The sequence below is a fragment of the Xiphias gladius genome, chromosome 3, assembly GCF_016859285.1.
Source record: "Xiphias gladius isolate SHS-SW01 ecotype Sanya breed wild chromosome 3, ASM1685928v1, whole genome shotgun sequence".
Lineage (NCBI taxonomy): Eukaryota > Metazoa > Chordata > Actinopteri > Istiophoriformes > Xiphiidae > Xiphias > Xiphias gladius.
The window spans coordinates 3,075,747-3,097,643 of NC_053402.1; the positions used below are offsets into that span (position 1 = coordinate 3,075,747).

At 40.2% G+C, this 21,897-nt stretch overlaps 1 protein-coding gene across 1 annotated transcript; it reads left to right on the top strand.

The window, feature by feature from the left end:
* The first annotated feature begins 1,743 nt into the window (after positions 1-1,743).
* ube2z (ubiquitin-conjugating enzyme E2Z) lies at positions 1,744-16,120 on the top strand. Its single transcript, XM_040121244.1, has 8 exons — positions 1,744-2,168; positions 2,255-2,730; positions 3,398-3,470; positions 7,047-7,234; positions 7,493-7,604; positions 11,163-11,275; positions 12,067-12,157; positions 13,353-16,120. The coding sequence occupies exons 2-8, from the start codon at positions 2,273-2,275 to the stop codon at positions 13,533-13,535; spliced, it is 1,218 nt and encodes a 405-aa protein (XP_039977178.1). The 5' UTR covers positions 1,744-2,168; positions 2,255-2,272; the 3' UTR covers positions 13,536-16,120.
* The last annotated feature ends 5,777 nt before the right edge of the window (positions 16,121-21,897 follow it).

Consider the following 21,897-nt stretch of genomic DNA (forward strand, 5'->3'; position numbering starts at 1 on the left):
AGTCCAACAATGACCTTGTTACATAATGAAGAGAAGGAACACAACAATTGTTAAGAAATAACAACCCGGACACAGAACTACACTCTGGAAAAACAGCTGGAAAAACATCAAAGATACCTGAGACTAAGATTATGAAGGACACTACAACAGAAACTCCTAGTGAGGGGCCAGCACCTGTGAGTCCCACAACCTGCAATGATAGGCCTCAAAGACAAATCAGATTGCTTCAAAGACTGAAAGACTTTGTTATTAAGTAAATTTACAAGAAAATGTTGGCGGGAAAAAGTGGTGTGAAAACCCACTGCAACTGTTCAAATTAGAAATTTTTTGTTTTGGAAAATGTCAAAAGTCAGGTGTTCTCTGCATCCTTTTGAGCATTACTTAATTTTGCTAAATACGCAGGGGCATTTTCTTTATGTCCTATGTTTTATGAAGCTAACGCGACAAGGTAAATGTAAAGGTACTGATAAGTCCCTTTATGGTTAAGGTTATGAATTAGAGATTTTTCACAAATATGTCGTATTTATGTGCTTATGTTCTCTATTATATTGGACAGTGACGTTTTAGCTCAAGAACGGAGGGGGTCTTGTCGGCTACTGACGATGTATGACAGGTGCAAGGTCGGAATGCTAAAGTTGAGCTGCTGAACTCATAGCTGTGGCGACCTTGTGATGAAATTCCTTTTAGATACAAAGTTATGATTTAGCACCAAGAACAGCCATAGAACCACAAAATGTGGTCAATCCAAACAGACCCTAACAGAAAGTAAATGCCAGCACTGGTGTCAGCATGGTGTGCTATCAATTTGATCATTTAGCAGCCACAGTGCAAAAGAGCAACAATATAATATTAATAATGTCCTAAGAACAAATGGGAAAAAAATATGCTTCAAAAACAAATTGAAATAAATAACTGAAAGTCCTCATTGAAAGTCCTTTCCAACTCCTGCACCAAAAATAAAACATTCTGTACTCAACTGGGCGATATATACACAACTGACAATGTTCTAACCTATTTTGTATCTGTGAATCAAATTCCAAAACAGTCATTTAATAGCAGAAATCTCGTAGGCTACTGATTTTCCTGCAATAAGCTCATCATCAGTTCCCGCATTAGGATAATCTTCGGTGAGCTGTGAAGTCCACGATTATCATTCTCCCTCTCACCTCAAACACACTTACCTCCTGTGGTGATAGTGATTTACCAAGTGATCAGAACTGATATAACATACAGTCACCACTGGACCTGAAACCCACTGCAGTAAAACGAGACCCTACCCGGCCCAATTGGATTGAGGAGAATTTGAAACAGGCTGACTCTGGTCTTGGGTCCGGTCTCAGTTCCTCAGAACAGAGTAGACCAGTGTAACCTCCTGTAACCTGTAATCTCCAATCTAGAGGATTGGAGATTACAGAAGAATAGGAGAATTATAATCTATATGTATATTTTATATTCTATATTTTTCATTTTAATTATTTAATTCTTAGAACTATTTGTTGATTTTTTTCAATTTTATTTTTTGACTTTTCTGATAAACTCTTAAGACATTTTGTTAGTTTGGGGGCTCCATACACACTAGTCAGGTATCTTTTGTAAATCCTTTAAATTCACAACAGTACTGGGAGCTAACATTGGGCTTGGACTTGTTATGAAAAGAACTTAAGTTGACCTATATTCAATCACAAATTTTTCATTATATACTTTGATTTAATAATTAAATACTTTATTTAATTTCCACCGTAGCATTTTCAGTAATACTTATTGAAACACCCAGTCTAATCTGAATTTTACTTTGAAAGTTCCCACCGGATGTCCCGTGTGTTATCATTTGAGAGTAGCTTGATTGGTGAGAAATCAGATCCTGAAGTTGCGTTATGATAATGGGCTGGTGGAGATGTGATCTGTAAAAACACAATCTTTTGACATGATGTTCCTTTAATCCGATAACAACCGGGTGGTGAATTGGTTCATAAGCCGAAGCAAGTTAGATCAGGTAATTTTGCTGACGACATCTTACTTTTTGGAGGCCTGGGGAAAAACACAGTTAAGCTAACGATAAAGCCACCATGTCGTGGGAAGAAATGCCTTGTTTTCTGGCCTCGCGTCTGTGTTCGCCTGTACCCCGTTCGACTGCTCTCTGATCCCATTGGACAACAAAACAAACAGAGGTAACTTCGCACTCGATTGTCAATACATCTTACGGAAGTTAACAATTAGCATTATAAATTAGTCAACACCAACGGTTTTGCTCTAGCTTGCTAGCTTCCGAGCCATGGCGGACAGCTTTGGAGAAGAGTCCAGCGGCGGCGCCCTCGGCTTAGGCGTTACCGGTCAGGGCAGCGGAGCTTCGTTGCAGCCGACTTTGGCCAATTCTCTCCAGGGGGGGAACGCGGCAGCCACCGGTGTTCACTCCGGCTCCAACCCGGCCTCTCCTCCTCCTGCTGCGGCCGCGCAGAGTGGCTTAACCGCTGTGGTGGCCCCTATGTCCGCTGTCACTGCTACACCCATCGGTTTTGGGAACACATTCACCCCCGGCACCTCGCCACCAGTCGTAGCCGTGTCTCCAACCGTACACGCCTCCTCGCCTCTCCCCGGTATAGGGCTAGGGGTGGCCGGCGTGGCAGGAGCGGGCCTCCTGTCTCAAATCCACGCCACTTCCTGGGACCCGACCCTCAGTACGGACTGGGACAACGAGAAGGCTTCCCAGCAGTGCATCCTGAGGATAAAGAGGTAATAAAAACAATCCAACGTGGCAAAACGGTTTTGAAAAAATAATTTTGCCTTTTCAGGTGAGCAAATGCTTAGAATCTCAATTAGGTGAGTACAATCGAAAGTGAAAGCTTTTACATGATGTTTCTGTCATCACTGGAAACCTTTAGGGACTTTACAAGTGATGGTAAATACTTAAGCATTTAATTAAATTTAGACAATACTACACAGGCCACGTTAGGATGACATTAGGAACACTGCTATAGTTTGTATTGATTTACACTTAAATGGAAAAAACATTTTCATTATTGTCCTTTAACATTTATCATGTTGCATGTTTCACGTTGCCTAATCAAACAGGACTAAAAATGTATCAAAGGTTCAGTTCACTGTTCAAAAAAAGACATGTTTCACTTACCCCTTGTGGTATCTAGTCAGGTATTCACAAGCAGTGTCACAGTTACTTAGGATAATCCTGTGGACAGTTTGAACTACTTGGGACTACTTTCTACCAAAGACCTAGTCCCTATGAAAATTGTTGACAGCAAGGTTGTTTGTGGAAAAGTATTTGCAAATGTAGTAGCAGAAGTTTCAGTGACAGATATCTTTGTAAGATCTCTACGTAAGATTCTCTCAATCTCTACAATCACTTTGCCCTTTCTGGAACTTCATCTGTCTTTCTCTGCAGGGATATCATGTCCATCTACAAGGAACCTCCACCAGGGATGTTTGTTGTCCCTGATCCTCAAGACATGACCAAGGTAAAATGCCAGGTCTTGTCTGACAAAGCATTCCTACTACAACCCTGTTTGTCATTTCAAATAGTATGATCAAATCCAAATCCAAATGAACTAATCAGATAAGTGTTACAACAGCTCGGTGCAACTTCTGTATGGTCGTATACAGACGGGTGACAAATTAAAGAAAAACCTGAATAAATGAGTAGAGAAACATAGCAAATGCAGGTGCCTCCACACAGGGCACAAGGGGTCACTGAATGGTTTGATGAGTATAAAAATGCCTTCACAGTCACCAGATCTCAACCCAATTGAACATCTATGGGAGATTTTGGATGAACGTGTTAGACAGCGCGCTTCACCACCATCAAAAAAACCAAATCAGGGAATATCTTTTCGAAGAATGGTGTTCCATCCCTCCAGCAGATTTCCAGAGACTTGTAGAATCAATACTAAGGTGCACTGAAGCTGATCTTGCGACAGATGGTTGCCCAACACCTAAATACGACTCTTTCTGTTGGTTTTTCCTTTAATTTGTCATCCGTCTCTAGGTCGAAATTGCTGGAGCTGCTTTCTACCTGTTGTTCAGGGAGACAGGGAGAACAACAGCTAATTTCAGTGTAACTTCAGTGTAAGTTCACAGGGGCCAGATCCTGTAGAGGCTACTTCCACAGAGCACCTACTGCCATACTTAAACTATGTGGGGCGTTAAGATTACATATGCACCTTGGAGAGATGGATACATTTACACCTTTTCACCACCTGGCTAGAATGCCTGTTTGTTCAAACCACCATGGTAGGTGCTTTGAACAACTAAATCTCATTCAAACTTGAATGTTGTTTGGATGCATTTGCATGAAATGACTTGGTGTAAATGGGGTGTATGATCACCTTGAACAGTGCTTTGCTCTTTTCTGATTTATTTGGTTGGGGCTCCAGACTGCGGCTGAACAATTACAGCCAAATGATATTTATGCTGATTTGGTGTTGCTTGTCCTAAAGTTACACTGACAGTGTTTGTTGGACTTGCGGTATCCTAATGTTAACCTAACTAATGGATAATTCCAGTTAATTACACCTTTGGTCCTATGTTTGTAGTTCTGGTCATCGTTTTTGAATTGAATTGAATAAAAATAGCACTGTACTCGCCAAGTAACTAAGTTTTGGGATCTGGAATCATGGTTCCATCCTTAAAAATAGACGGGTCCCATCTGAGTTTGTTGTAGTAATATTGCTGTATTCACAGATCTCAGCAATTAACTTGGTGGGTCATTCCATGTCAAATCCACAAAGGCCTCCCAACTGACCATCTTGGATTTGTAGTACTAGTACTACTTTCTTAGGAACTAAGTGCATATCTGAAAGAAATCAAAATTTCTGATTCATGAGGCATTAAAAAAGGGAAAAAAAAGATTTCACACCCATATTTAAAGTGCATATTGCCCATGTATGACAAAGTCTAACCTAAAAACAACCGTGGAACTGGTAGGAGAATTTGTAAGTGCACAAAATATGAAGTTGGTACCTTGAACCAAACTATATTTATTAAGGTATCAAACAAACCATGTTTTACTACAGCATATGAACAAGAAGGACCCACTCATTTGTCCCAATCATGCCAAACCGTCTGCAGGACAGTAAGGTGTCAGGTGGCCCTAGTTTCATTGTGGATTTGAGTGGAAATCGTCCACAAGTGATGGAACAAACTACTGTGACATCAGAAGTCTGTTTTTCAAATACAGTTCCTAGGAAATATGCTGTATGACCAAAAGTGGTGGATAGGCAACATTTTTGCAACATCAGAGGAGGAACAAGATGTATATGTAACGTTTATGCATCCTCATTGTCCCTCTAAGACTTGCAGTTTTCCCAGGAGAGAGGAAATCTGTTGGTTCCCTCTTGTACATATCCTGAAGATCATTGATGCCCCATTTACACTAACTGGCATGCAGTATACACTTCCACCAGATTTGGAAAAGGACATCATTGCAATCAGTCTCCTAAAGTAGACACTGTTTTTCTTCAAAGCTTTTAATTTCCTGACAATGCCTTAGTTAAATTGTAGAATTGTTTTTTCCAGAATGTCTGTTGGTAGTTAAACATGGTGCATTTGATACCTTAATAAATATAGTTTGGTTCAAGGTACCAGATTCATATTTTGTGCATGTCCTAATTAAAACATGCTTGCTCCAGTGGTATGATTTGTTTTTAGGGTAGACTTTGTCATACATGGGCAATATGTACCTGAAATATAGGTGTGAAATCACTTTTATTTTTAATGCCTCACAAATCAAAAAAATAAAATTTGATTTCTTTCAGACATGCACCTAGTTCCTAAGAAAGTAGTACTAGTACTACAAATCCAAGATGGTCAGTTGGGAGGCTTTTGTGGATTTGACATGGAATGACCCACCAAGTTAATTGCTGAGTATTATTTATAAAAATTTAAAAGATCTGACGTCATTCAGTGTGAAGATATAGTGGGCTCCAAAGCAAAAAATATTTTTTTTAATATAATTTTCAGCATGCCATTACTTCGCAACTATGCAACTGTAGGCCAACCATTTTAGAAGTTGAATTCATCTACTAGTGTAGAATAATCCCTGAAATTTTCAAGCATGTAGCATGAATAGATCAAAAGTAATGACTTATGGAACTTTTCTATTTTTTAGCACCACTTATTGTGACCATGACCCCTTTTTTCGAAGCCTCCAGATCTCAGAAACTAAAGAATATACAAGCTGAAAATTTTGCACACTAGTTGTGGGTAAAATGACATTATTTACACAAAGTATGAAGTAAATCCACATCGGTCAGTCGGAAAAATTTTCTGAAACACGTTGATTTGACATGGCATTACCCTGGTGAGTACAGTGTTATCATAACTGATAGAAATTATGTCCGAAGTTACACAACTAAGACCCAAGTTGTAAATAACTGGATCTAAACCCAAGCGTTTTTGAATATATTCACAGAGAAAGCAAAATCAATCAAAGATATGTGGAGTATTCCATTTTACCTGCATATTTTGCATTTCAAGCATATAAACATCTGATTGTGGCTTTGATCTAGCTGCCTGACAAAAAACATACACTGTCTTTGCAATATGAACATTTAGTTTTTCCTGCATCTAAATAAGCAGCAACAATCTTTTCATCTAAATCAAACGTGTAGCTTTTCCAGTACATTTAACAACATCTCACTGTTTTTGTCGGCAGATGGAGTTTGCCCAGTTGTCATGGACATGGGTCAGCTGTCATACTCAGGTCACAAAACTGGGCCATCTCCATGACAACAGAGCAAACTCCATAAATGTTTAAGTCAAGGAATCACTGAAACTTAATGTTCTCATTTGTACATTTGTTCTTCTCAGTGGGGTCTAATGTGGATGTAATTAATTGTTTTCTAGGTCAGATTTTCTGCTCCATGATCTCTTCATCCCTAGCATCAACTCTCTACCTATGTACAGTTCTTATGATCTCTCTTATTCATCCCACCCTTTTCTTCCCCCAACATCCTTCAAACCTTTTGTCCATTAATTCAGGTTCTCTACATTCTGACATAACTTTTTTCTTTTTTTCTTTCTTTCATTCTCTCAAGATCCATGCCCTGATAACAGGGCCATTTGACACACCATATGAGGGCGGCTTCTTTCTCTTCCTGTTCCGCTGCCCCCCCGACTACCCCATCCACCCACCCCGGGTCAAACTCATCACCACGGGACACAACACTGTACGCTTCAACCCCAACTTCTACCGTAATGGCAAGGTTTGCCTCAGCATCCTGGGGTGAGTCAGGGTTCATTCCTTTCATAATTTGTATTTGTCTCACCAGGAATCCATTAAGGATGGCCAGTCGTGATAAGAAACAAGTAGTGTGTTAGAAAATACACACGTGTTTCGTGTGTTTCTGTCTTCAAAATATATAAAACACTATATGGTGCTGTAATGTGTGTGCGTGTGTGTGTGCGCATGCGTGTGTGTGTGTGCGTGTGCGTGTGTGAGCACGCATGTGTGTCTTGCATGTGTCTGCATATGTGTGCGTAGAACATGGACAGGCCCAGCATGGAGTCCGGCCCAGAGTATCTCATCTGTCCTCATCTCTATCCAGTCTCTAATGACGGAGAACCCCTATCACAATGAACCTGGCTTTGAACAGGTACTCTGTCCGTGTGTGTGTGCAGTTGTATGTGTGTTTGTGTCTCAAGACACTTCTCTCTAAATGTGAAAAGCTGAGAAGGCTCAGTGTATGCCTCAGCTTGAGTTTTACATATAGAAAGAGGTGCTTTTAAGAACAAGATTATCACTATTACAGAACAGTAGTAGCACATCTTTTTTTAGAAACTAATGATAAAATCAGTAAAAATTCTGTTTAATTTTTTCACATTGTATGTATCAGCCTTAAGTTAAAATCATTTAAATTCATCTTCCCCTCATCAGTCTACACTCAGTACCCCATAATGACGGGGTGAAAACAAAATTTTAGATTTTTTTTGCAAATTTATTGAAAAGGAAAAACTGAAATATCACATTAACCTAAGTATTCAGACCCTTTACTCAATACTTAGTTGGAGCAACTTTGGAAGCGATTACATCCTCGAGTCTTCCTGGGTATGTTGCAATAAGCTTTGCACACCCGCATTTGGGGATTTTCTGCCATTACTCTCAGCAGATCCTCTCAAGCTCTTTTAGGTTGGATGGGGACCATCGGTTTTTCAGCCATTTTCAGGTCTCTCCAGAGATGTTCCATTGGGTTCACGTCAGGGCTCTGGCTGGGGCACTCAAGGACATTTACTGAGTTGCCCCTAAGGCACTCCTGCACTGTCTGGACAGTGTGCTTAAGGTCATGGTCTTGTTGGAATGTGAACCTTCTGCCCAGTCTGAGGTCCTGAGCATTCCAGACCAGGTTTTCATTTAGGATATCTCTGTACATTGCTCCGTTCAGCTTTCCTTCAAACCTGACCAGTCTCTCTGCCCCGGCCACTGAAAAACATCCCCAGAGCATGATGTGGTCACCACCATGCTTCACCATTGTGATGGTATTTTGCAGGTGATGAGCTATGCCTGGTTTCCTCCAGACATGATGCTTAGAATTGAGGCCAAACAGTTCAATGTTTGTGTCATCAGATCAGAGAATCTTGTTTCTTACAATCTGAGAGTCGTTTAGGTGATTATTTGCGAACTCCAAGCGGGCTTTCATGTGTCTTTCACTGAGGAGAGGCATCCGTCCAGCCACTCTGCCGTAAAGCCCAGATTGGTGGAGTGCTGCAATGATGGTTGTCCTTCTGGGAGTTTCTCCCATCTCCATACAGGATCTCTGGAGCTTGGTCAAAGTTACTATCAGGTTCTTGGTCACCTCTCTTACCCAGGCCCCTCTCCCCCAATTGCTCAGTTTGGCCAGGCAGCCAGCTCTAGGAAGAGTCCTGGTTGTTCCAAACTTCTTCCATTGAAGAATTATGGAGGCCACTGTGCTCTTGGGAACCTTCAATGCAGAATTTTTTTTCGTAGCCTTCCCCAGATCTTTGCCTCGGCGCAATCCTGTCTCTGAACTCTGCAGGCAGTTCCTTCGACCTCATGGCTTGGTTTCTGCTTTGATATGTATTGTCAGCCGTGAGACCTTTATATAGACAGTTTTGTGCCTTTCGAAATCATTTCCAATCATTTGAATTTACCAACGGTGGACTCAAGGTGTCATGGTCAAGGTGTAGAAAAATCTCAGAGCTCATCAAGAGAAATGGGAGGCACCTAAGCTAAATTTCAAGTGTTGCAGCAAAGGGTCTGAATACAGCTAAACTCCCAGTAAAGCTGTTCACAATAGCATTTTTCTGTTTCTGTTGTCAGACACTTCCAAGCCCTTTCCAAGCTGCTGCTCTGCACTGCTGAAGTCCTGATTTTATAACCGCAACATCGTCTGATAAAATGACCATACGCATAGGTTACGACAACGGCTGTGCTGTCATTTTGGCTATATTTGCTACTGTTTGCGCCAATTAATTTTGAAAGGGCAACGACCAATGGGGAAACTCCAACACTCAGCCGTCCGACCGATAGTGTAACTTCAGCACTCAGTCACGGACATTCGTTTTTATAGGGCTGGCCCCGCTAGCCCTGCGGTCCAGCTAAAAAGTGAAGGGGTCTGAATACTTTCTGAATGCACTGTATATAACATCAGTGGAACTACTTCATCCCTGTCTCCATTTCAGTGATTTCAGAACCTTTAACTTGGAGCTTCCCATAACTTGAACTTTAAACAACCAAGAAAGCTTTGGTGCAAAGTTCTGCCTCATGATTCAACTGTATTTTACTAACTCGGAAGATTTGAATAGATAGGTGAATGGCAAACGTGGGCAAGTGCAGTTATAGAACAGACAACAATAGAAGTTGTGCCACTAATATGAGTGTTGTTGTTTGGTCATTCTTAAACATCAGTATCATTTAAATGATTGAAATGTGTACGTACAGGAATTGATGTAACAAAACAATACTGCTGTGTTTCAGCCGTTTTGCTGGTTGGCTCTACCTACAGTTAAAGTTCAGTGAAGGATAGAGGCACTGGACCAGCTCCCACTCCACTGACCAGCTCTCCAGAGCCAGTTACTTCTTTCAGGACTGGTCAGCTGTCAATCCTTTTCTCTCTCTGGCTCTTGCTCTCTCTCTCACTTGCTCTCGCTCTCTCTCTCTAACTCAATCTTGCTCTCTGCTCCATGCTGTCAAACCAACACAGAAAGGAGAACAGACTGCAGGATCCAGAGCTATAAAATAAGAAATATAATGATGTAGCATTTGGTCACGATGCGCTCGCTTCTCAGTGAAAAAGTAGCTCACTTCTGGAAACCGAACATGATCGTGAAAATACCTATGCTACCCAAAAGCTACTGGGGAGTTAAACTAGCATCCTCCAAACACTATACACACAACGTAAGGTTTACAAATGCACAAAAAGACAGGAAAAACACACACATGGGATATTCTGAATCAGAAAATCTTGCCTGTGTTTAGCAACAAGCTTTCTTACAGTGTTTAGCTAAAAACATGTGCTGCATTATTAGTGGCAATGTTGCTAACCAGCTGTTGCATTTTTTTCCCCTGAGAATACCTGGAAGTTTCATTTAGTATCACCCCCTGAACAGTGCCAAAATGTAAGTTCGGGAACTCACCCCCAAAGTGGGGGAGTACAGTGAAAGCAAAAGCAAAACGGGAAAATGGCTCCACCTAAAGTTATGGGTCGTTCAGTTAGTGGGAAAGACCAAGTAGAGTGGGGAAAATGTAAATATGTGATTTTTGATTTGCAATTTTGTATTTTGAGGAGGAAAAAGAAGATATTTAGCTGTTTTGAGGAGGTACACCTTTACAAAAATGACCTTAAAAAATAGTGTTGATGCACATTATTTTAACATTTAAGCATTTTCAAAATTCACCAGCTTAGTTTAGTCTATGTCGACTCTTGAGGCTGCCACATACAGTAAGTCTTTAAGTACCTGGGCCTCGATGAGTTGAGAAATATCTTAAATTTTGTAATACATCGCTTACACTAATATAGGAAATTTAATTTAATTGAGATGGCTCAATTTGAATAATGTCATTTCCCAAATTCTTTAACTGTGTGTATGAGCTGAAAGCAGCAATGTATAGCTATATTTAATTCATCATCATGTTTGTTTTTTAATGCACATTCATTTAAGTTACTAGATAAGGCTCTGTTTTATGTGTGTTTCAGGAGCGCCATCCAGGAGACAGTAAGAACTACAACGAGTGTATCCGCCATGAAACCATGAGGGTGGCTGTGTGTGACATGCTGGAAGGGAAAGTGCCTTGCCCTGAAGCTCTGTGGTGAGACCAACACAATTGTCCAGTTTACCCTTTGCTAAGCCCCGCCCCTCAAACACAGACTGGCCAATCATAGCGTAGCACTGGCCAGCTCCAACCAGGGTCGGACAACGATAAGGCTGTGCTCCATAGACTCTCATGCAATCATTTCAGATTTCCTGCATCTTCAAGTTGGTTTGTGTCAGGGGTACATGTAACAGTGATAGCGATCAAAGTAAGTCCGATCAGATGGACGCAAAAACCTTTGGCGCCAAAATTAGCAAAGTACACTTAATCAATCATTAACTAGCATTTCTATGCTACGCAAGCTACTGAAGGTATACTGAATGTATACAACTGCTGCTTTTGCTTTTTAACGATTTTAACAGTGAACCTACCCTACTTTACAGGAACAGTGTTGCTCCTTAATTCCATAGTCTTCTGTCTCAATTGCCAGTTGATGTCGTGGTTCACTTTTACATTGTGATCTGTAGGCATTAGCTTCTTTCTTTATTTTTTTAATATGTTTTTGTTGTTGAGTTGAGTTGTCTACTTGAATTTTTGTTTTTCCAAAAATTTGGAAAGTATTTATGCAGTTAGTGACAGTGTAGGCGCCAACAGCTTGATGGACTAGCAGCGACCAACAACAAAGGGGCAGGGCTTAGTGAAGGGGCAGTTCATCTTTACTTTTCCTTCTGGCTCTAACATGTTTTCATTTCTTCTGTCTTTCACACTTTCTTACTCCACTTCGTCTTCACTCACTCTTCTCTTCTTTCTGCTTATCAAGTGATTGGTGTATGCATGTATGTTTTTAGGAGTGTGATGGAAAAGTCCTTCCTAGAATACTATGATTTCTACGAAGGAGTCTGCAAAGAGAGACTGCATCTACAGGGACAGAACATGCAGGTGACAATATTTATATATATTATTTTATTTATTTGACTGATTGATAGATCAAGTCCTGTATTAGATACATTTGGGTCGCAAATGGTGTAACAGCAACTTGTTTGATTATTGTTGAGCCAGACATACCCAGCTTTAGTTTAACAATGTCTGCACAAAGTTTTTGTTTGTTCCACCTCTCTCTGTCCAGTGTCGCTATAAGTTGTTAGAGGATCATAACACTCCCAAACAATACTTCTAAGGCTCTTGTTTTTTATTTGCATTTGTCATACCGACATCACTCTCTATATGATCTATACATCCAGGGGCTTAATCCACTTACCTAGAAAGACACTTTCTCACTGCAATAGCTTTCCAGGTGGAATTTAAGATATTATGTTCCAAACATTTATGTCCTGAACTGAAGAATTTTGTATACTGTACCAGTCTCCCTGTAGTGTAATATAATGAGTACAAATACATTATTTGGATGAACAGATAGCCCGTTCTGAATAGATGTTGAACAGCAACCACACTGCTAACTCAGCCTTTACAGTGATATCGTGATCTCCATTATCCATCGAATATAAATGTCCACGTTCAGTCAGATTCAGCCTTTTTCTTCAGGATCAAAGAAATCCAGGTAACTGTTTTTTGTAAAGTGTGAACAGGAGCTGCTAGGAACCAAAGCAGCAGGACTTTTTATGATATAGATTTTCCAAAATGTAAACAAATAGGCTGTAGGCCAAAAACACAGAGGTGTAGATGGATTGAGGTTTGATACCGATTCAGTGAGGTTCATCCTCTAATAACTTTTCATCAGTTTTCACCAGATTAGTTGTTCAGAGCAGCGTAAAGTTGTCAAATGTTGCACAGTTGCTTGTTCCCCATCATCATTTATTGAAGCCTGGCATCTTGTTGACTTGACAGTAGATGGTAACTGACAAGCTGAAGTTAGGGTTTGTCTCAAAAATTTTCAAACTAACTTTGTTTTAATCTGGACCTTACTTATACGTTGATAGTTCAAAACACAGAAAATGAACATAGATCTTTTGGTGATATAAACAAATATCAGTAGTAGCCTTGTTTTATACCTCTGCTGTTGTGAACTCATCAGGACGAATACATGCACCATTACAGCCCAATTTCTGTCTGGCATACACTACTGTTCATGCTCAAACTTGGTTCACTTCTTTGTTTTACTGTCTCCTCCAACCAGGACCCATTTGGCGAGAAGCGAGGTCGTTTCGACTACCAGGGTCTACTGGCTCGCCTCAGTGCCACTCACAGGCGAATACGGGAGAAAAGCCTGGCGGAGGAAGACCGCAATGATGAAGAATCAGACTCAGACACCAGCTCCTCAGGGACGGACCCTGACAGCCAGGGTAGCTCCCAGCCCTGACTCTCTGGATGGTGCTGGACTCAAAGCCAGGCCAAGAACTAAAGACAAGGGGAGCTTTTTTGTTTTGTTTGCAGTGGAGGAACAAAAAACAGAAGAGAACGTAATGCCTATGTTTAAGGCTTTAGTAAGTCCAGGGTCCAGGTTTGGAATCAAGCTTCTGCTGTTTGGATGCTGCAGAGAAAGAAGAAATGGTTGTGCTCTATTGTCACCATCAACACCAACCGCTGGTCAAATGCAGGCAAATTCAGCCTGGATTGGTGTATTTGTGCTACTTTTGTAGCTAACCAGCTCTCATTTTGATGTCCTGTTGATTCTAAAACTCAAGATGGCTGCTCAAATACCTGATGGGTTTTGAGATAAACTGGCCATTATTGCTTGTGAAATGTTAGTTTAATGTCTCAAACCTTTAAATTCACACTGTAGAAATGGGTATATATATATATAGTAACAATCTAAAGAAGCTGTTACACTTTGATCCACAAGTCAAACAGAAATTTAGTTTTTTATACTCTTGTCCCCAAGGAAAGACTATCTGGTAAGTATCTACAAGGAGAAGTGGAGGCAGGTTTGGACAAGATGAATAAACCTTGGCCTGAGTTGGCTGGAGCAGTGAATGATGATGGTGTTCATCAGAGCAGTCTCTCCTTCCAAGTAGCCAAATTTTCTTTGAATTCAAGACGGGAGAAAGGAAAGAGGGACCTTACGTAATGGAAGGTAGTTGGAGGAAGTGAACATTAGTCAAGGTCTTGAGAGTCTCGTGCCTTGTCTCCTCTGGCCAGGGTGAAACCAAACTACACCTCTTTCAGACTGGACCTCAGCTGCCTCCACAACCAGGCCACATAAAACAATTAGCGGCTCTCGATACTAAATACAATGATTCTTGTGTATTATACAGAAGGTTCTGCTTAACTTTCATTTCTGATAGTGCTGTTGAAGAAAACAGTAAATCTGTTTACCAGAGAAGAAACCATTAGAGAAATGGCAGTTTCATTGACATCCACCTTTATACCCTGTATGTTGTTTTCTCATTGTTTTTCTCATTTGCTGTGTGTAGCGTGTATTGTTTATTTGGAAACCCTTCTGTTGTTAGGGTTTCTGGCTCTTGTGATTAATCAGTCAAGATACAAACAAAACAATCCTGTGCTTTAGCAAGATCCATCTGGGCTTGGGGAAACTAATGAAGGCAAGACAATTTGTTTACACTGCAAGTAACTCAGTTGCTCTGCTCTGTCTGATTGAGGGCCTGACCAAAGGCTTTGGTTGCATTGATAGAGCGGTACACATGACAGCCAAGCAAGTCTTATGTTTTTTTACATAATTTCATTTAACACTTTTAGATGTCAAATACTTTGTTGTTGAAAATAAGTAGAAAAACCCAAAGGAATAGCAGTAATTTCATAAGCATCCTTTTCACCACTAGATGTCAGGCTTGACACAGATCGGGTCTGATGTTAAGGAATCGCATAAATAGGGTAAAGAAGGCAGTGAGGAAATCTGAAAGATTTTCACAGGTGACAGCTAATTTGGTCCATGCACACACTGGCCAAGCTTCACTGCTCAACAACACAGGAAACAAAAAGAGTTGTTGACAGGCAGCGTTGCTTGAAGTCTGAACACAGTGAGGGGTGCTCTCTAGGAAAAGAAGGAGGCAGAGTTTATAGGGCTTTCAGAGATGAAAACACTTGTAAAGGATAGGTTCTGAATTTTTCAAGTCTATGTTAATTCAGTGCTCCGATGCCCATATGTACATTGAAAGTGTTATTGGTTGCTGTAATCATTCCACCTGCTCACACTGGCTGTGAAGAGATCTTTCTTGCTTGACTCAACTGTAAAAGGTAGAAGAAAATCTACAGTCCTCATTCCAGTTCAGCTGAAGCTAATGATACTTCAGCAATCTGAGTTACACAAATCAAGTCAGCATCTTCATCTTGGTAGTCAAGTGCAAGTTTATTTAACAGACAAATATGACAGTGGCATCCTCTCATGCAACTCTCTGCCAGAAAATGAATAAACGAATCCTAGAGAGCACCCCTCGCATTTTCCAAAAAGTCAACTTTTCATTTAAGCTTTTCTCATACTCTTTTCAAGAAGCTTGAACGTGAGACAAGTGGGTCAAATGAATGACAACAGCTTGTTGCAGCTCCTCTCTGCCTTCCATTGACCTTCAGTGTCTGCCTTTAGCTGTCTACAGCCATGTTAATGGAGAGAAGAATAGTTTGCCTGAGCTGTCAGCATTTTGTCAAACCCTAGGCCTACTGCCAGGGGTTGTTTGCTTGAGATTCAAATCGGATTACTAATACAGGGCATTCCTTTTTCTTTCTTTTTATTATGTTATAGAATGTTTTATATGAGAAGCAGCTCCTAGCAGAATATATGTGATGGCCAAAATGTTGATTGCAACAGACTTCCTGAAGTAGAAGTGAAGAGATCACATTGCTGTTTGGTTGTGTTGTGTTGTGCTTAAAGCAGGGTTCTTCTGTGACTCTGTGAAGGTTGGATTACTTACAGAAATGATCATTTCCAGGTCTTGAAAATGTTGGTATTGTACAAAAGTTCTGCAAAAGTACAGAATAAAAAGTTGTTCATCCCTGATGTGTGTAACCAGTGTTTTTTGTTCTTGTAGATGTACACCAACTGTCAATTCAGTACCTCGTTTATTTTTCCATAGTAAGTTTATTTTATGCTTTTTTTTTAAAGCAGGAAAATGGGCATCTAACAGCTTTTTATTTTTAACAAGATGAAATAAGTAAAGTTGACTTAGCCAGAGAAGCCACAGTTTAATGCTAGTAAACGAATGTGTCTTTGTAAAAAAAAAAAAAAAAAGAATTAATGAACCGGTAACTGGTTTTTAATGATTTTTTTAATGTCTTTCAAAAGACATTTCCGTGAACACAGCGCCTGATCCGCCAATGGGACAGATATAGGGCGTTGGCTGAGAGTTGCAATACACCTACCACAGTAGCCTCCGCGTCAGGACGGGTAATTATCGAGGGTGTGTGTCTTCTCCACTGTTGTGCTGACCGCATACACAGTCGATGTGCGAGCGGCTGAGTTATGGTATTCGCCGTCTGTGGCAGGTGACAGTGAAACCGGCTTTACACACCGTTGCCGCCCAACCTGTCTCACTTATGTTTGTATCGCTGCCGTACGGGGTGGATGTGGAGGAGCGCACCGTTCCTACACCGGCAGCTCCCAGTCAGACGGGAAGAGAGGGAGGCGCGCCTCTTCTCCCTGATGAAGCTAGCATCCGATACCTGATCAGTGGGTGGCAAGGCAGAGCCCCGAGAGGTTAACCGATAGTGAAGCCCTTTAGAGGGCAGAGCAAGAACGAAATAGAACTAATCTTTCTCCTGTTTCTGCGAGTTCAGCACGAATCGAGTTTGCGCTGCTAAGTACTGCCTCCAGGGAAAAGCCATATCCACGTTTTCTAATGTCCAACACTGACCAAAGCTTCAACTTTCTCCACCCACTGGGCTTTTCCTTGTCATCAAACTAACTGCCAGCCATATCAATAAACTGACTGGCTTGATGAGTATGAAAATGATGTGAATCATATTCTGTGGCTGTCGCAGTCACCACATCTCAACCCAAATGAGGGAATATTTTTTGGAAGAATGTTGTTCCCTCCCTCCAGTAGAGTTCCAGAGACCTGTAGAATCAATGTCAAGGCACAGTGAAGCTGACCTGGCGGCATGTGATGGCCCAACACCTTACTAAGACATTTTAAGTTTGTTTTTCCTTTAGTTTGTCACCTATCTTTATATTCAACTAAAGTGGCATTAGTTAAGTCACTTTTGGGTTCTGGTGAGGTCAGTTAAGTCATTCAGCTCTCAGTTCACTTTACTGTATTTTGACCTTAGTTCTGTGTTACTGACTTCTGTTAGTGTCCAGTTTAGTTAATAATCACTTTTGATAAGCTTTCTTTTTTTTTTTTTTTTTTTTTTTTTTGGTAAATAAAAACCCACCTTTTCTGAAATCTGAAAGTTGTGTCCTGTGTCTTGCTGCTCAGCCCCTAACACAGGACAAGGTACAGCTTTAACATTCTTATTAGTACACTGAGTTTAGTTAATTCATTTAAATCCCAGTATAGAAGCTCTGCACAACTCCAACCTGAGTAGGTTTAATCAGCCACGATAGCTGTGAAGACCTGTATACTATGTATAAAAATGCATCATATTTTAAAAGTAGATTTGCATGCAAAATCATAGTAACTAGTAACTATAGCTGCTAAACAAATGTAGTGGAGTAAAAAGTGGAATCAATTGAAAATAGTCAAGTAAAGTGCAAGTACCTCAAAACTGTACTTAAGTACTGTGCTTGAGTAAATATACTTTGTTACTTTCTACCACACATTATTCTTTGCACCATCTGTTTAAGTTTCCTCCAGTGGTCAGAAAGGATCCCATAGATGTGTTGCAGAGTAAATACAGAATACTGCGATCACGATTAGGACACAATATTCATATGAACATTTTTGTTTTTTAATAGGTTTCAGTCATGTGACTGAAGGTCTGTAGTGTGGATCTTAATATGTTGTTCATCTATAATACACTGATCTGTATGACATAACTATGTATGACTTCAGCCAAAAATTGTGTAAAAAAACACTATATGGTGAAAAGTATCTGGACATGCGGACATGTAATTCCAAAACCATATTCACTAATGTGCTGCTGCACTCTTCTGGTTTCAGTCTTTCCACCAGATGTTGGACCTGGCTGCGGGGATTTGCTCCCATTCAGACACAAAAGCATCAGTGAGGTCCGGCACTGATGTTGGATGATAAGGCATGGCTCACAGTTGGTGTTCCAGTTCATCCCAGAGGTACTGGAAGGGGCTGAGGTCAGGGCTCTGTGCAGGCCAAAAATACGAGACCCAAAATACACAAAAATATATGGACACTTACACATACTTTGGCCATATTGTGTATTGGGTGGACATTTTGGTTTAATATGTTTACAATTGCAAGTTTAAATGTTCTAATAAAAACACCCATATTATGTCAATTTAAGGCAGTGACAACCTTCCAAAAAGATCAGCTCCCCAGGTGGAAGAATGTCCATCTTCTCATTTGTCTTTTAAAAGAACACTTCACCAATTTTACAGATGGAGCTCAGTTTACTCGGCATGATGAGTACTATTCAATGCAATTCCATTCATTTAATATTTGATTAATTACACGTGGCATCTATTGTAAGCTATAATCCGTACAGCACAGTAAGAAATCATGGTTAAGCTCAGAATCAAGTTTGTTGAATCCAATAAATAATATGCATATTAGTTCTATTTATTGGATACAAGACAGATTGCTCCACTGGAAATACTTATTCCACAGTAAACATAATAATGTTGTCAAAAGATAAGCTCACAGTTAATTTTGTCATTATTCAAAGCTCCACCAAACCAATGTTTGAAAAAGATGGGAGATATTTAGTTTCTAAAAATACAATCATTTTGTTACTGGTCAGTCTCCTAATATGACAAGGTATATTCTCTAGCCACATTATTACGTACACAGTATGTACAGAGTCTAATGCAATCCAGCAAGGTTCTGCCACATATTCTTACTTTACGAACCTTATAAGTTCCGTTTTTGTTAAAACTTTCCTAAAGGTGTCAGTTCAATTGTATGTTAACTGGTGAGGCCCTAGTTGGTGGCGGTTTTGTACTGAACTACATCATACTGAAATGTGTTTGTAATATTCTTCCCTCCTCATGTTTGTAGATGGGGTGGGCAACACATTAGGAACACCTCTCAGTGTTTGAGTGCCGTCCACTACAGCTACCACAACCTCAATAATTAGCGTATAATTAAATGATAACAGTTACAATCAAAACTACACATTTTTATCTTTTTAACAGGTAGAATTTATTTAAAACAAACAAACAAACCATGAAGGGAAAAAAACCACGGTGCTCCCATGATGCACCTGTCCTGCAGGTGCACCTGTGGAATCTGCGCCAGGCGCAAGTAGAGCAGGAGCAGGAGCAGGGCGGCTACAGTCAGCAGAGGGGACCTCATCAGCTCAGCAGGTGTTTTCCAGTCGGTCAGGACGCAGCCTCACAATAAGAACTTTAACAGGTGAGCCCTTGTTTAGAAAAAGTGTATACAGGTTACAGGTGATGCCAAGTTAAATGTTTGATACCGTTTGTTTTAAAATGGAAAGAAACAGCTTAGGACTCATTTTGTGGTTTGTTTGACCCGGGGCCTCCGTGTTCACTCGTGGGTTTTCAACAGTTAAACAAAACGCAACTGTCAGAGAAACGACACTTTACGGCATTTTTGCACGTAGTTTTTTACCGCGTGAAACGAGCTCATGCCAAATCTTTTACGAAATACGTCAGAAAATATCAGAGAGTCGTTATCGGCGATGTAAAATGTGTCCTATGGTGTTTCTCACGCCATGGAGGTGTTTTTTTTTTTGGTCTATTTTGTTTGGGGGGGGGGGGGTAGCTGCTAGCTTGAACCAAACTTCTGCAGCTTGCCTGTTCCCAACGACACGCACGCCCTCACTCCAGTGTGACGATCCTCTTTTACACCTGAGACTGGTGGGGTGTGTGGTTTCGTCTGGTAGATCTCAACACTGTTCTGTTTGCTAATGAACTCACACTGAAAGTGTTGTCTTGACTCTGACTAATAAGAAAGATTGTTAACCCATTTCTCAAGCTACGACTATTAACGTCATAGGTAGCAGCAAATGACATATGACTTAATATACTTTTTTGGTTTGAGCATTTATGTATGAAAATATAAAACATTGGAAAGAAACTTCAAAATATACGAATGGAACTGATAAGTTTGTGCTGTTGAAGGAAAGTTTTTTTTTTTTTTTTTTTTTCCCTTCTCTCCATCCAGTCTCTTTGAGGACTCTGGAAATACCTTCAGAACAGCAGAAGTGTTTCTATTTGATTTCTCTTTCTAATTAAACGGCTTTCTGGATTTTTCAAATATTATCTGGTACCAGGTAATCGCTTAGCTCTGTGACTCAAATATAATGGTAATAAATTAAATATACAAATTGGGGCTATAGTTCTCAGAGCCTTGGAAATTACAGTCATAGTCCTCAATGCCCAGTTGTGTGTATTTCTCTAGTATGTGTGGATTCGGGTATCACTTGAATATTTTTTGATATGAGCAAAGATGCGATACCTTAAGATATGTTACAAAAAATATTTTTTGATGCTTACGTAAAAATTTTTTACAATAGAAGCCAAAGATCTCAAATGATAAATAATGTCTAAATACAAGCAAAAATACCAAACATTTGCCTATACTTGCTTCTCAGTTTTGACGATTTGCTGTTTTTCTCTGTTCCATATCATTGTCAGCTGAATAACTTTGACTGTTGGTCAGCCAAAACAAAACATTTGAACACATCACCTTGGGCTCTTGAAAACAGTCATGAGCATTTTCACTTTTTATTACATATCATGCACTAAATGATTAATTGACTCACTGAAATAATAGTACTTGTCAGTTTTCATTACTCTGGACTATAGACACAGTTCAGACTGTAACAAAACAGAACTGAGGTTGAAACACAGCTATAATGGCTGCCGATGATGTCATAAATAGCCGGAAACGAGTGAATGACTTTGTAGAGTGCTTCTCTGGCTCTCTCACACGTTTGTGGAAAATTTACTTGGAGTCGACTCCAAAGCAATTGATACTGTGTCAAAGAAGCCGTCGCTGTGGCTGCATTTGTCACAGCAGAGTGTAAACTTTGCAGACAGATAGTTTGCATATCACAGCTGAACAACCAACATGGCGTATCATCTAAAAACGGTAGGCTACCTTGTCTGCGCTAGGAAGCTCTGTCAATTTTCGTGTTTAACGCTTGAGACTTGAGTGTATATTCCTCAATAGTTCTTGTGCTGGGATCAACAGTTGATATAGTTGTATTTCTGGAGATCATATGAATATTGGCAGGTGTACGCTGATCGGCTCTGAGTCAGTTGTTATATTTTCAGTATAAAATAATCAGGTTAAAAGGATTTAATATGCTGCAAATACTAGCTTTTTATGTTAGGCTAATAAGACTACCAGGCAGAGTGCACTCGGTGCACTGTGGCAGATTTAGTTAATTTAGAGAGAACATGCAGATTTTTTTTTTTTTCTCCCCTCAGCCAGTCAATTGGTTGAAGAGTAAGTACGATTTCAAGTCGACCAAGATTTTCTTTGGTTGACCACAGCCCTAGTGTTGACATGCATATCATCAGCTCCTATGGGAATTCATATCACCAGTGTCTTCACCGCAGGGGACTACAGGTTTAGAAGGCATGAAGCACACGACTTTGCCCTCCTATTTTACATATTCTTAGGAAACTGCAGCCAGAACTCTTTCACTGGGTTGTAAACACT